Source organism: Myotis brandtii, unplaced genomic scaffold, assembly GCF_000412655.1.
Source record: "Myotis brandtii unplaced genomic scaffold, ASM41265v1 scaffold866, whole genome shotgun sequence".
Taxonomy (NCBI): Eukaryota; Metazoa; Chordata; class Mammalia; order Chiroptera; family Vespertilionidae; genus Myotis; species Myotis brandtii.
In genome coordinates, this window is record NW_005371530.1 from 1605411 (window position 1) to 1619597 (window position 14187).

General features: G+C 39.8%; 1 protein-coding gene across 4 annotated transcripts in view; it reads right to left on the reverse strand.

Annotated features, from left to right (window-relative positions):
• KLKB1 (kallikrein B, plasma (Fletcher factor) 1) overlaps nt 1-14187 on the reverse strand; it is a 22699-nt gene that overhangs the window by 5708 nt on the left and 2804 nt on the right. For 2 of the 4 annotated variants that reach the window (XM_014532243.1, XM_005884846.2), the window contains 9 exons: nt 12399-12561; nt 10425-10531; nt 8034-8193; nt 7123-7232; nt 4447-4606; nt 3536-3645; nt 3222-3384; nt 3010-3122; nt 2678-2846 (listed from right to left, as the gene is read on the reverse strand). In XM_014532243.1, coding sequence (XP_014387729.1) covers nt 2678-2846; nt 3010-3122; nt 3222-3384; nt 3536-3645; nt 4447-4606; nt 7123-7232; nt 8034-8193; nt 10425-10531; nt 12399-12561 — 1255 coding nt within the window. Of the gene's footprint in view, nt 1-2677; nt 2847-3009; nt 3123-3221; nt 3385-3535; nt 3646-4446; nt 4631-7122; nt 7233-8033; nt 8194-10424; nt 10532-12398; nt 12562-14187 lie in introns of all 4 variants that reach the window. The other 2 variants (XM_014532242.1, XM_014532244.1) reach the window with 1 other exon arrangement.

A 14187-nucleotide genomic window follows, 5' to 3' on the forward strand; every position in this document is an offset into this window, starting at 1 on the left:
TCATTGCCCACCCAGCAGTCCTGGATCTCTGAAGATTTAGTTAAATAACACTGAAAACACACATTTCTGTAATGATTTCATGTTGGTGTGAGTGAAAGCACAACAGCGTTACTGTCCCATTCTGGGAGAAACTGGTCGGGAGACACGACAGGAATTGGTCCTGGAAAGCCCTGCTCAGCTCACAGTCCTGAGAGCAACTGCTCAGGGACCCTCAGAGCTGCCTGGGAGTCAGGCTGTTTCACAAGCCCCTCTAAGAGGGCAAATGAAGCAGGACTTCAGTGCCATTCAAAAATCTATCTATTTTATTTTGGGAAGTATGAACATTTAAATCAACTCTTTAAATCTGAACATATACAAAGTAAACCTAAAATTATTATAGCAGTCTTATTTTGTGTAAAGATATGGAAATTTTTATTATGAGTGGTGCAAGACAAGCACAAAAACTCTAGCTCTTATAAACAGACACAACACCGAGCCTTCAAAATGAAAATTCTTGACGTAAACTGGTGCAGCCACTATGAAAAACACTCTGAGGTTCCACAAGAAAATAAAAATGGAACCGTATGGTCCAGCAATCCCACTTCTGGGTATGTATCAGAAGGAAACAAAATCGCCATCTCTCAGAGACATCTGCACCTCTGTGTTCACTGTAGCATTATTTTCAACAGCCAAGACATGGCAACAACCTAAGTGCCCATCCACAGATGAGTGGATAAAGAACATGTGGTGTATACAACAGATTATTCAGCCTTAAAAAGAAGGGCATCCTGCCATTTGCAACCACGTGGCTGAAACTTGAGGGCATCACACTAAGTGATATAAATCATACAGAGAAAGACAAATACTGTGTGATCTCACTTATATGTGGAATCTAAAATCCTTAACTCAGAGAGACAGAGCAGATTGGTGGTTGCCTGAGGGGTGAAGGGAGGGGTAGGTCAAAGGGTACAAACTTTCAGTTATAGGACGAATAAAGTCTGGGAATGTAATGTACAGCAAGGTGACTATACTGTATTGGTTAACTGCACTGTATTGCATACTTGAAAGTTGTTAAGAGTAAATCTTAAAAGGTCTCATCACTCACAAAAAATTATAACTATGTGAGTGATAATGTGTTAGTTATATATATAAATCATGATATTGTACACCTTAAATTTACACAATGTTGCTTGTCAATTATGTCTCAATAAAGCTGGGGGGAAAAAAGGATGAAAATTCTTGGTCCCAAATTGGGTTAATTTAGTAAAAAGTGGAACAACTACTTCTGTTTACAGAGTCTTTCCAGCCAGGCCAGCAGCCTTCCCCTAGCAACGCCCTGGGAGCAGAGCCCTAGCTGAGACTCATGCTGCTGTGGGGACTGGGGGAGCCTGGCTCTGTTCAATGTTGCCTCTGCCTGTTATATTTCAGCAGCAGTATCCTGAATGCTGGTTCACAGTAACTTTTATTTATTTTTATTTTTAATATGTTTTTATTGATTTGAGAGAGAGAGAGAGAGTAAGAAGGAAAGAGATAGAAACATCCATAAGAAACATCAATCGGCCCTAGCTGGTTTGACTCAGTGGATAGAGTGTTGGCCTATGGACCAAAGGGTCCCGGGTTCAATTCTAGTCAAGGGCACATGCCGGAGGCTGTGGACCTGATCCCCAGTAGGGGGTGTGCAGGAGGTAGCCGATCAATGATTCTGTCTTCATTAATGGTTCTCTCTCTCTCCCTCTCCCTTCCTCTCTGAAATCAATAAAAATATTTTTTTTTTAAAAAAAAGAAAGAAACATCGATCGGCTACCTCCGGCATGCCCCCTACGAGGGGTCGAACCCACATGTGCCCTGACCAGGAATCATTCAGTGATGGATTGGTGCATGGGCAACACTCAACCAACTGAACTACACCAGCCGGGCTCACAGTAATTTTATAATGGGGAAGGGAGGTGGGGTGTGGAATTCTATGAAAACAATAACACTTTTTGAAAGATATCAAGAGCCTTTTATTTTAGGGCTACTAGTATCTCTTTTGCTCATTCACATGCTTTGTCCTTTGTACTCTTTTTTATTCAGAGTTTATATTTGAGTAATTTTATGTTCTAGGTATAGTACTAAGCATTTCAAGTGTGTCACTCAACCCTTCCAGTAACCTTATGAATTAGATACTATTGTTATTCATATTTTACAGGTAGAAAAAAGAAAGAGAGAATTACAATTCCCCAAGGTCAGTCATACCTCTGCCAAGTGGCAGAGCTGGGAGTGAAGCCCTGTTCTAACAACAAAGTCGAAGTGTTTTAAAAATTTTAAAATCCTGTCAAGTCTACTATTTGCCTGATAACGTAGAAATAGTATATCAGAATATATTTCTTAAAATAGGGTAACAAACTATTGCATTTTTGTTTTTCTACTTACTATTAATATTATTTAGTACATCTGTGCATCCATGGGCCTGAAAAAACCGTCTTTGAAGAAGACTGCTAACACACCTCACTTTGGTCTCATGGTTCAGACTGGTCAGTGCTCAGCTCCTACTACTTGTTCAACATTTCTACTATCTTCTCTGCTTTAAAATATTTTTTTTATTAAATAAGAATAATCTTCCATTCGGAAACTGACATGATGATTGAGAAATCAATTCTAGACTCTTCAAAACCAAAAACCAAGATAGGACCCTGGATAACAAGAAGCCAAAACTTACCCATCAAAGCAATGGGCAGCAGTGAGGACCCACCGGTCTCCAATGATGGACCCTCCACACACGTGGCTCTGGGCTGCCAACTTCACGTGAAGGCTGACCTGCCAGGGCCACTCACCCCAAGAGGAATTGGTTCCTCCCACAATGCGTCCGCTGGGTTTTGTCGTGCACACTGGAAAGAGGGTGTTCAAGTTAACGGCTGGAATCAGAGGTGAGTGGGAGTCCTCCTCAGCCCAGAAAGAAAGATACAGAATTCCATCACATTAAGGCTCCGCAAGCTATGAGGACAATGCAGACGGCCCTTCACAGCTCTATGGGAACATGGGTGCACTCACCGGAGCTATCCCCACTTCGACACAACCTCAAAGAATAGCCAGAGCTCGCTTGCATCCCATATGTGATTCTAGTCGGAGAGCCATCCAAAGATAATCGTAAGGAACACTTACACCTGCATGAAATGATCAGAACAAAGGGTAAACCCTCACAAGCGGGGACATTTCATGGAATTGTCTTGCCGACTATCTTGGAAAAATGAACTCTCACTAACTTGTCTCCTTGACAGTCTTCTGGGAGTAAAGAGTACGTGAAAAACTGACAGCGCACCATCTTCGTACAGGTCTCCTGGCAACCTCTGGCTCCTTTAACGAGGGACACACTCAATTCTTCCCCTCCAAAATCAACTCCTGCATAAATTTTTGAATGGCAGGGCTCTGTGGTGAATATAAACATAAGAAGATATAACATGCAAAAAGCAATAAACCACATTTACACAAGTTTCAGGTACACTGAGGATTGTTTCATCACTGTTACTTGAAGATAATAAAATCGGTCACATTATATGTAAGATGACTGAAACATTACCAGGCAAAGTTCGTTTGCAGGTTAGAAGGCTATATCCAGACACGGTGTCTTCCTGAGGAGTCGGGGAACTTGGTGTCCCGCTTTTGGAAGTCTTAAGTAAACACACATTTCTATTTAAAAAAAAAAAAAAAAGCAAGGGAAAGAAAATCGCACCCAATTAAAAAAACAGCACCCTGCCAATTTTATTCTTCTGAGAGAGTCTCTTCAAACTAATTCAGACTGCAGGACTGGTTGAAAAAAAGAGAACAAAGAACACATTCTGGGGATTTATGCTGCTGACACTATTATATAACTAGATACTTTTTTTATTATTTAAAAAAGAGAAACATCGATGTGAGAGCAGAACATCAATTGGCTGCCTCCCTCACGCCCCCCACTGGGGATTGAGCCCACAACCCAGCACGTGCCCTGACTGGGAATTGAACCCGCAATCATTCAGTGCCCTGGATGCACAATGCCCAACCAAGTGAGCCACACCGGCTAGGCCTAGATACTGTTCTCTTAGCTCCCTATTGTATACAAAGAAAAGGGTGGGTTATCTGAGGGTAAACAGATCAACCAGAATGTTGGTCAGGATAAGCAGGGCTCTGGTTTCTGAAACAGAGGAGTTAGAATGAGGTGCTTGAAGAATATGCTCCCGGTGAGTGATACAAAACAATAAGATCAGTAAGAAAGGGATCCGATCCTTCTTTTTCCATGGCTGGTCCCTGGACTCCATGGTATGATGAGTGAGAGGAGGTGGGTACAGAAGTCTGCTAATCTCCTAACTAATTTGCACCTGGCAGAAAAGTATCTACTTCAGTGCTGGGTGTCCAGCATGTTGAGGGAAATGAACCAAACTTTTAAAAACTCAAAACTATAAAATAAAAGCAATGACTGGACAGCAGCAAACGCTACACATTCCAACTCACCTTTGCGATTCTACATTCCAGGCATTGGTATAGAAAGTGAAGAAGAGGCAGTTGGGGTGATAGGTGCAAATGGTTCGACAGACAAAAGCATCTGGAGTGATGACTCTGGCAACGTCCACATCCGAAAATGCCGTATGTTGGAACATGTTCATGTGGCAGCCTGTGAACTCACAGAGGGAAGGTGCTACTCAGGAAATGATGCAACGCTAAATGTACATGTACTTGGTCATTACAACTAAGGAAATTATGGCTATTCACAGCACTAAACATCTTAAGTAAAAAAATGTCAACATCTCCCCAACCTTGTTTGCCATTTGGAAGAAGGGAAAATTGGTCTAACTCTCATATAAGACAGATTCCTATGTCAGAGAAATAAAATAGCTCAACCTATGCTCCTAGCTCTATACTAACCAATGCAAAATATATAGGTTACTCAGCATTGGTTCATATTTTCTTTATATTACCTTGACCCTGAATTCCAGGCCTTAGAAACATGAGGTTTTGTGTTATATTGTCTTGAGTATTGTGCATAAGATTTTAATAAAAACAGATTAAGAAAAATATCAGACCCTGCCAGTGTGGTCTAGTGGTTGTTGTCAACTCATGAGCCAGGAGGTCAAGGTTCCATTCTCTATGAGGGCACATGCCCAGGTTGTGGGTTCAATCTCCAGTAGGGGGTGTGCAGGAAGCAGCTGATCAATGATTGTCTCTCATCATTAATGTTTCTCTCTCTCTTTCCTTCTTCCTTCCTCTCTGAAATCAATAAAAACACATTTAAAAATAAGAAAGAAAAGTATCAGTTAGCTAACAAAAATGCCATGTGCCCAATAAAATTAGAATAGAAGAAAATCCACTTTCATTATTCTTATTTAATCTTATTTTGAATTACATTTTGTGTTTATATTATTGTACTCAGTTTGATAGCACATAAATTCTATTAAAATTATAGAAGTTAAATAACAATGATAGCAATTATTGGAGAGAAAAAACATTTAATTTAAATGCACTAAATTAGATCAGGAGAGAGTATCCTTCATAACATAATTATCTTCAAAGAGGCAGGCTCAGAAATTAGACCTCAACTATTGAAATCTTTAATAGACTCTTAAAGCTGGGAGAGAACTTATGGGTCATCCATGCTATAATTACATCCTTTCAAAGGTATCCCCAACAAATTGTCTAAGTTTTACTTAGACATTTACATTGATAAGGAGCTCACTACCTAATGACAAAGGCCATTTCTTTCTGAGCCACTCTTAGTATTAGAAACTTTTCTTATTTTCTTCATGACAACATTTACCTAGATCTCGCTTACAAAACCACACAAATTAAACTAATCCCTTTCCCAATGGCAGATCATCAAAACACAGAAAAAGTTAAGACAGTCATCTGGCTCTTTTTCAGGTGAAATATCTTTAGCTTACTCCTTTAACCATTTTTTAAATTGCCCATCACTTCTAGATATCTTACCCTCCTGGTTATCCTCTTTTGAAGTGGCAATATAAATTTTCAGTCACACCCTGAATGGAGAATGACTGCTATTGGATTCAGTGTTTCTTTGGCGATGATGAAAATGTTCTGGGATTCATATCCCAGATGAGCCCCCCCGCCCCCCAAAAAAGAAAATGTTCTGGGACTGCATAGTGGTCAATGTTGAACAATTTTGTGAATACAGTGAAAACCACTGAATCATAGATCTTAACAGGGTTAAATTTATATTATGTAAATTATGTATCAAATTCTAAAAACTATGAAAAATATATACTATATTAAAATATCACTCTTGAAGAAACAGAAAAAGATATTCCTATTAAAAATTAAAAATCAGTACCATTTGAACCAATAGATCTGGTACACATCAGGGGAGAGGGGAGGGTGGTTCTGGAGAAGAGAAGGAACAAATAAGAGAAATGCATTGTTGCTGAATTCCCAATCTTTCACGGAGGGGTCCTAGCCCAGCACCCACCACAGGGCTTGGCACAGAGTTGTCACTTGATACTTTGTAGGATTGGCTATCAATGATTTGATTTCAATCACAATTTATCATTTCCACCATGATAGGTTAAATAAGGTAAAATGTCATGGCAATTTCCTGGATAATTCAAACTGAAATTACTTGTATATCTGAAACCACAGGGTTTCATGGATTCCTTATGCTAGAGTCACTTGAATAGACAATGGACACCACCAAGAAATGACCCTCTAGCTTTCTCTGACTTATCATTGCACTAGCCTCCCATTGTTGCTGTAACAGATGATTATCAGCTTAGTGGTTTAGAACAACACATCTATTATCTCACAGTTCTGGAGAGGAGAAGTCTGAAATGGGTCTTACTGAGCTACAATCAGCATGTTGTCAGGGCTTCCCTAGCCTTTTCCTTCTAGAGGCCACTGCATTCCTTGGCTCATGGACCCTTCCTCCATCTTCAAATCTCTCTTTTTCTCTCTCTGACTGATCCTTCTGCCTCCCTATTTCTCTTATAAGGAAGCTTGTCACTTCACTGGGCCCATCCACATAATCCAGAATCATTTCCAATGTCAAAGTCCTGAACTTAGTCACATCTACAAAGCCCCTTCTGCCCTATCAGGTCACATAATCATAGGTTGTGAACTCATTTGGAGAGCTCTTATTCCGCCTACTACAATTACTTAGTGAAAGAGTAGCCATGGGATTACCAATTTCTGAGAGTGCACAGGACTTCAGGGAGAATCCAGATGCCACGTTTTTCAGCACCTTTATACTGGTCGGTGTTCCAGTTGAACTGTGCTTTAATAGGCAGCTGTTCCTGAAGGTGGAGAAATAGGTTACTTTGCTTCCTACACTGCAAGGTCCACACAGCCATCCATTTCATGTTGAAATGCTCCATGGTTTGTGAAAAATAAACAAAACAATCTAAACAATGACTGATAATGAAATATACATCCTCCTCCTCTGCAGAGGAAAGGTTAAGGTGAGAATGGAGTGAGAGACCTTATTCTATAAGACATTTTCTACTGAACCTTCATTCCACAAGCACGGCTATCTGTGAACCAAATGAAAATTACTCTCTTCAGGGAAAAATGACACCAAAAGTAAGTGTATAAGGAGAGTGCTTAGGTCTAAAAGCCCTGTTTAGTTTTCAGTTGGAAAATTAGAAAGGTTAAGAAGCATGCAATCCTATATAATAAAAAGCTAATATGCAAACCAACTGAACGGCAGAAAGACGGGTCACTATGACACGCATTTACCACGAGGGGGCAGACGCTCAATGCAGGAGCTGCCCCCTGGTGGTCAGTGTGCTCCCACAGTGGGAGTACCACTCAGCCAGAAGCCTTGAGCCAGGCTCACAGCTGGCGAGTGCAGCAGCAGTGGCGGGAGCCTCTTCCACCTCCGCGGCAGCACTAAGGGTATCCGACTGCCAGCCCGCTCCCCAGGGGAGCGAGTCTAAGCCAGTGGTCAGACATCCCCTGAGGGCTCCCAAACTGCAAGAGGACACAGGCCAGGCTGAAAGACCTCCCCTCCCCCAAGTACAGGAATTTCATGCACCGGGCCTCTAGTTCAATCATAAAATCACTCTGGTAAAGAACAAACACTGAATTCTGCTCACCGGTACTCCACATTGTGAAATGTTTGCCTGGCGTAGGTGAAAAATTTGCAGTGAATGTTATTGGTGCACCTTTTTTGGCATTCTTCAACACTTTCAACTTTAGACACATTAAAATTGACTCCTCTCATATCAATTCCTTCATAAATGTCTCTGTGGCAAGCTGTACAAATAAGATGCATAGAGCAAATTCAGTTTCCCTTCTAGAAGCAGATCATCAATTTGGGCAGTGTAGTTTTGAAGGGTGATATTCTGGTTGTGGCAGCTGCCCTATTCATTAGGGGATTTTGAATTTTTATTACATCATTAAAAGATCAAACTGCTTGAAATAAACACATTCCAATATGTGTTAGAGTACTAGCATAGAGAGGGGTTACTTTCCTTCTAAAACTGGAAGGTGTATGCAGCAATACAGGTAATACTTCCCCGAAATGGTCAATGAGCAGTGGGAGATGAGGCAGTAGCAGTGAGGCCCTGCTACTGTGTGCTAGGCAGTTGCCTCAGTAAAGCCTTGACCTCTTGCACTGAGTGAAGGAGCATCTTATCTCTTTGCCTATCCCTCAGTTTTCAACTGCTCCTCTCTGGTTGCAAATTGCATCTGTAAGCCCTGTGATTGACATCTATATGTTACATCATTATCATAAAATGTGGAGAGTTCTTTACAAACAAGGTGAAACCATTTCCCTCCTTGCTTTTAATTTTCTTAAATTCCACTTAACCACCCTTCCAATTAAAATGTATCTTATATAGAACAAAAGATAGATAATTTTTTTTACAGACAGTGAACCAAATTTATGAGTTAGGTTCTGTTTTTCCTTAAAGAAAAAATATCTATTATATGTATTGTTCCACTCCCAAGAGGTAAGGTTGAAAAAGTCCTAAAACTGGATTTAATGGTGGGACTGACAGAAAATACACAAAGTATTAGAAAAACAATATATTGAGGTGGGCAGGACCATGGACTATTCACGGTGCTTCACACACACAGGAGTTTGCAGATTGTAGAAATAGAATATCTTATCAATTCTGCTGCATATGAGAAAAGAAACAGGCTAAGGCTTGGGATGGGATACTTCCAGACCAAAACTTTTCTTTATGGTTAGTTTAAAGCTATAAACCTACTTCTAAATGTTTTAAACTAAAATTGGTCCTGAGTTTAGAATCTTCATTTGCCTGGAATCATTTTTCACTTCAATTTTTTAAAAGTTATTTAGGGAGAGTTAAAAGGTAACATAAATCAAGCCCTGTGAGTAGACTAATGGCGGGGGTGGGAAAGCAATACGGAGAATTGAAAAGGCAGAATATTGTTTTTCTTTAAATTTCACTATGATACCATAATTAAAAATAATGCTTACTTGTATAATTTACACTAAATTATATTAAGATATAAATGTGATCTTATAAATTAGGAAATGTACTCCTCCTATTGGCTGAGTCCGGCCACCATGTTTATAACTAAGGGCTGCTTACTTTACAAACTGCAAGCACAAAATGTTGTGTGCTGAGGGAGTGATGTTAATGGGGGAGGAAAGTTTGTAAACATCTGAAATTTGAAACTATGAGGTTAACTGTATGTAGGAATCATAGAATAGCAAAGGTGAAGGATCCGACATGATTACTTTTAGTTTCTGCCACCCTACCAGTTAAGAGAATCTTTTCAGTACTTTTTTGTTTTCTGATCCGTCATGTGAGAGTTATAGGTCATTTGCATTAAATTTATGAGGATAGAGTGGGAATTGTTTCCCAAGACATTAGTAGCAATATGCATCAGAATTGAAGTTTCCTGGCCTCCTAGTCCTCATGTTTCTTCTACGCAGTGTTATTTTTAGCAAGAATGTCAGAACCCAGCCCTTCAGGGTGGGGGCTTAGCAGGGCTTCTTAACCTCCACAGTGTTGATATTTGGGGCAGAGTATCTTTGCTGGAGGTCTTCCTTGTGCCTTGTGGAATGTTTAGCAGTATCTCTGATATCTACTCACTGGATGCTAATAGCATCATCCCCAAGTTGTAACAACTGAAAAAAGTCTCCAAACACTGTCAAATGCCCCCTGGAAAAATGACAACATGGCCCTGGGTGAGAATCAGGAAGAACCACTGGGATGACCCCCTCTGAGTTCTCTTTAAGATTCTTATCGGGAATCAAGGGAAAGACCACTGTCTGGATGTGTGTTTCCTTTCTGCAACTCTTACCCTGTAGTGCTAACCTCATAAATAATAGAGGCTCACTGAGCATGTGTGGACTAAAGACAAGAAGATACGTCTAGAGCACTACACCTCCCTGTCATCTTTCTCAGCGCTCCCTTCCACATATCTGTGGGAATATGGACTTGGAGCAGAAGCTACTCTTAGGGAGACTCATTATTCATGCAAATTGAGCTGAGAAACCCACACCTTACCACTTATTCGATGACCACATTGCTTTAAGGAATGTCCAGAAATGGCACTTCTCCGTGGCACTCTTGGCAGAGCTCCTGTAACACTGTCTTTCAAGAAGCAACCAAACCTGTTTTTAAAAGCAGCGTCACTTAGGAAGTAGAGTAATAAACACACATCGAGGAAATGTCTAGCATTTTTGTACACTAGTCAATAGAGTCAGCAATAAGAAAAACAGGGCAGCTTCCCTGACACTTGCTGGGAAGAACATTCTTAGAGGCAATACAATAATATTTAATGGTATTTGTTAATACCTAACTTCAGCCTTGTTTTCCTTTACATTCACATTTTTAAGTAAAGAAAGTCAATCATATTAAAGAGTTAACAGCTGTTCCTGAGGTCCTAAACTTTTGGGGAATTATGTTCCTATCTAGTGATTATTTTTATATATGCTTTCATTTACTTAAGAAATTATTTCCTCCTCATCTGTGTGGCTCAGGAGGTCACAGTTGGATTCCAGGTCAGGACACATAACCCAGTTACAGGTTTGATCCCCAGTAGTGGGTGTGCAGGAGGCAGCCAATCAATGATTCTCATCATTAATGTTTCTATCCCTCTCTCCCTCTCTCTTTCTCTCTCTGAAATAAATTAAACAAAAAAGAAATGATAGCCCTAGCCAGTTTGGCTCAGTGGATAGAGTGTAGGCCTGTGGACCAAAGGGTCCCAGGTTCAATTCCAGTCAAGGGCACATACCTTGGTTGCAGACCCGGGCCCTGGTGAGAGCACGTACAGGAGGCAACCAATCGATGTGTTTCTCTCACATCGATATTTCTCTCTGTCTTTCTCTATCTCTTCCAGTCTCTCTAAAAAAAATTAAAGGAAAAATATCCTTGGGTGAGAATTAACAACAACAAAAAAAGAAATTATGTCAGTCATGAGAGTTGAATCTACATATGGTGTTTACCTTACTTATTAACTCCTTCTAGTCCACACCTGATGAAAGACTTTTTTCCATCTTTAATGTCAATCTTAATGGTAATGTCATTATTCAGAAGGATTATAGAACCTAGCTCAACTTTTTACAGTATTTAAAAAGTTATGCCTCTCACATCAAATCTGGATTTTTCTGTACAAGTTTAACACTTAGAATCAAAGGATGATTGTCTAATTCCTATTTTTTAAAAAATTCAAATAGAGTGAAGATTAAAAAAATATTATAAATGTGGAAATGGGAATGATGAAGATACATTCATTCTGGACATTGATCAAAATTAAAGAAAAGTACAATGAAACTATGGCTATATTTAGACAACTTTATGACCTAATAACATTTTTAATGTTATTAGGTAATATTTTTTCAGTGCTCTTACTTTTCCAAACTACCAGTTAAAAATGTATATTCATTCAAGGAGACATATGTAATGCTCTTTGTAATACTTTAAGCAATAAAAAAAGAAAAAATATATATATATATTCACTCCCCATACGTACCCTAGATGACCCAACTGTCTTACTATAAGCACCATTCAGTCCAGGCCCCTCCCAAGGTCACAAGTTCTGGATCTTATTCAATTATATTCTCAACAAAATGCTTGCTTTCCATTCTATTTTCTTAGGACTGTGCTCTCTACACTTGTGACCATGAGTCCTTGTGCAGGTGAAATGTACACCTGTTATTAAATTCTTTCTTGAAACAATCGCTTCACCTGACGATTCACAAGCATTTTCCTTATAAACCTTTGATAGAAAATGACTAGCTTCTACTACTTTAAGTGAATGCAGCACTTGTTTAGGATGCAGTTTCCAGGACAAAGCGACTTTGGTTCAGTAGGTCTGGGCGTCAGCCTAAGAAATTCCTTTTGTAAGATCCACTCTAGGTGATTTCTTGAACCCCATTTGAGAAGCATACCCCTGTGAGATGCTGCACCACTTTGCACACAACTGCTTCCATTTTGAAAAATGACTGGCTTCCCCAATAAGGAAATATCACCTTTTACCTTTTATCTGTGCCGTTAGTTATACTTGCAGGGAGAAAACTGAATGACAAACACCTGGGGTGGAAGGTGCACATCACCTGGCAGTGATGGGCGCTCAGGGTGTACATGGCGGTCACATCCCCACCTCTGAAGAAGACATTTTCATATTGTTGAGGTAGGCATCCTGTGATATTATCATTGAAAAAAACACGTTAATTTGGAACAAATGCAAATAATGCTTTTAATAGAAATGTATCTGTGTCCTGATGCTTCTTAATTCCCCAATGGAATTCCCAAAGATCTGTGCAACATGACCTTAAGTATAAAGGCAGAATAAAACATATTAAGGCCACTATTTGAACAAGGTATGATGCAAAGGCATTTTATGAGTACTTCTATATGAAAAAAACACTGGGGTTGATTTTTTGTTAAATCATATAATAATTTGCACATAACTTATTGCCAAGAAAACTCAATCCTAGCTTGGCTTCTCCCTGTTGCCTGACATGCTATGAAAATACCATGTCTTAAAAATAATGATGTATGGTCTCTTTTTAAAACACTTTCTTAACAAACATCCCCCTAGATTCTCACAAGAGTTCTGTAAGGGAAGCTAGAGACAGGCTTGACCAGGTGCATCTGACTTTTTCTTTTTGTAAGAAAGCAGTTAAGTAACTGGGTTTCAGGGCAGCACCGACTTATCCATGATCCACAGGGCTGATGAGTGTCCGGGACATAAACCCAGCCCTTTTGACTTCCCATCTTGTTCCCTTTTATTATCCAATATTAAATGTTCTTCCTCATCTCAGTTTAATCAAGCAAATTAACCGTTATTGGGCATTTATTACTTTAGGCATGAGGGCAAGGCAGTGTTGGCTCAGTTTCTACAAGCACTATTTTTAGATAATTTAAGCAAATACATGTATATGCCAAGCTGAAAATATATTTGGAGGTATTTGCTGTTTGGAATTGTTCATAGTTCTGAAGTACCCTGCATCCCACATATTATTGTTGTTATCTTTACTCTTATACTCTTGGGTTTTCCTGGAAAGACCCACTTCAAAGTCTGCTTAATAAGCTTTTCCAACTCCAGTAGTGCGTTCCCTCTGGCTGGTCAACTGTCCGTTAACCACAGGATATTCACGTAACAACCTTGTCCATGGCTTAGGGCAGCAGTCACGCTTCAACTTTAACCATGTCTATTTTTGTATTGTCTTTCAGCTTAGACACATGCATTTCATTAACACTCAAGTTTAAATTTCCTCTGCACTGTCCAACCCCTCTGAGGATTCTAGCCCTGGGCTCTATTATGACACCCAACCTAACAATATTGCTTCTCTCCCTCTCAGAAGTGTGGCTAAGATGACTTGCCTTTGGGTAGGGTTTATATTTAGGAAGAGCAGAGATCTCTTTAGGTGGGAGCTTCTGGGAATACAAGTGCCAAGTATGCAGGAGGGCCTGCTTCTTAGGCGACTGGTGTTTTTTTTGGCTGATTAATTACTAAGCTACCACCTTCCCCATCTCAATGCACAGAAAGGGTGCACACAATGACTGGTGTTAGCTGAGAGCCCCCACCATGGGCCTGAGCCTTTGTCAACGGCCAAGTGAGTTGGCCGACGGTAATGCAGCTAGAAATACACTAACTTTGGAGAGAAGCAGAAAGAAAGTTCTAGTGAGTGTTCTTGTTTATCCTCATAAGTTGGTGATGATGATGATGATGATGATGACAACTTGATGATAGGCTTTTTGTATTGTATTTTAGAGCGTCTGTAAAACAATGTTACACAAGTTATCTCATAACATAAAGTTA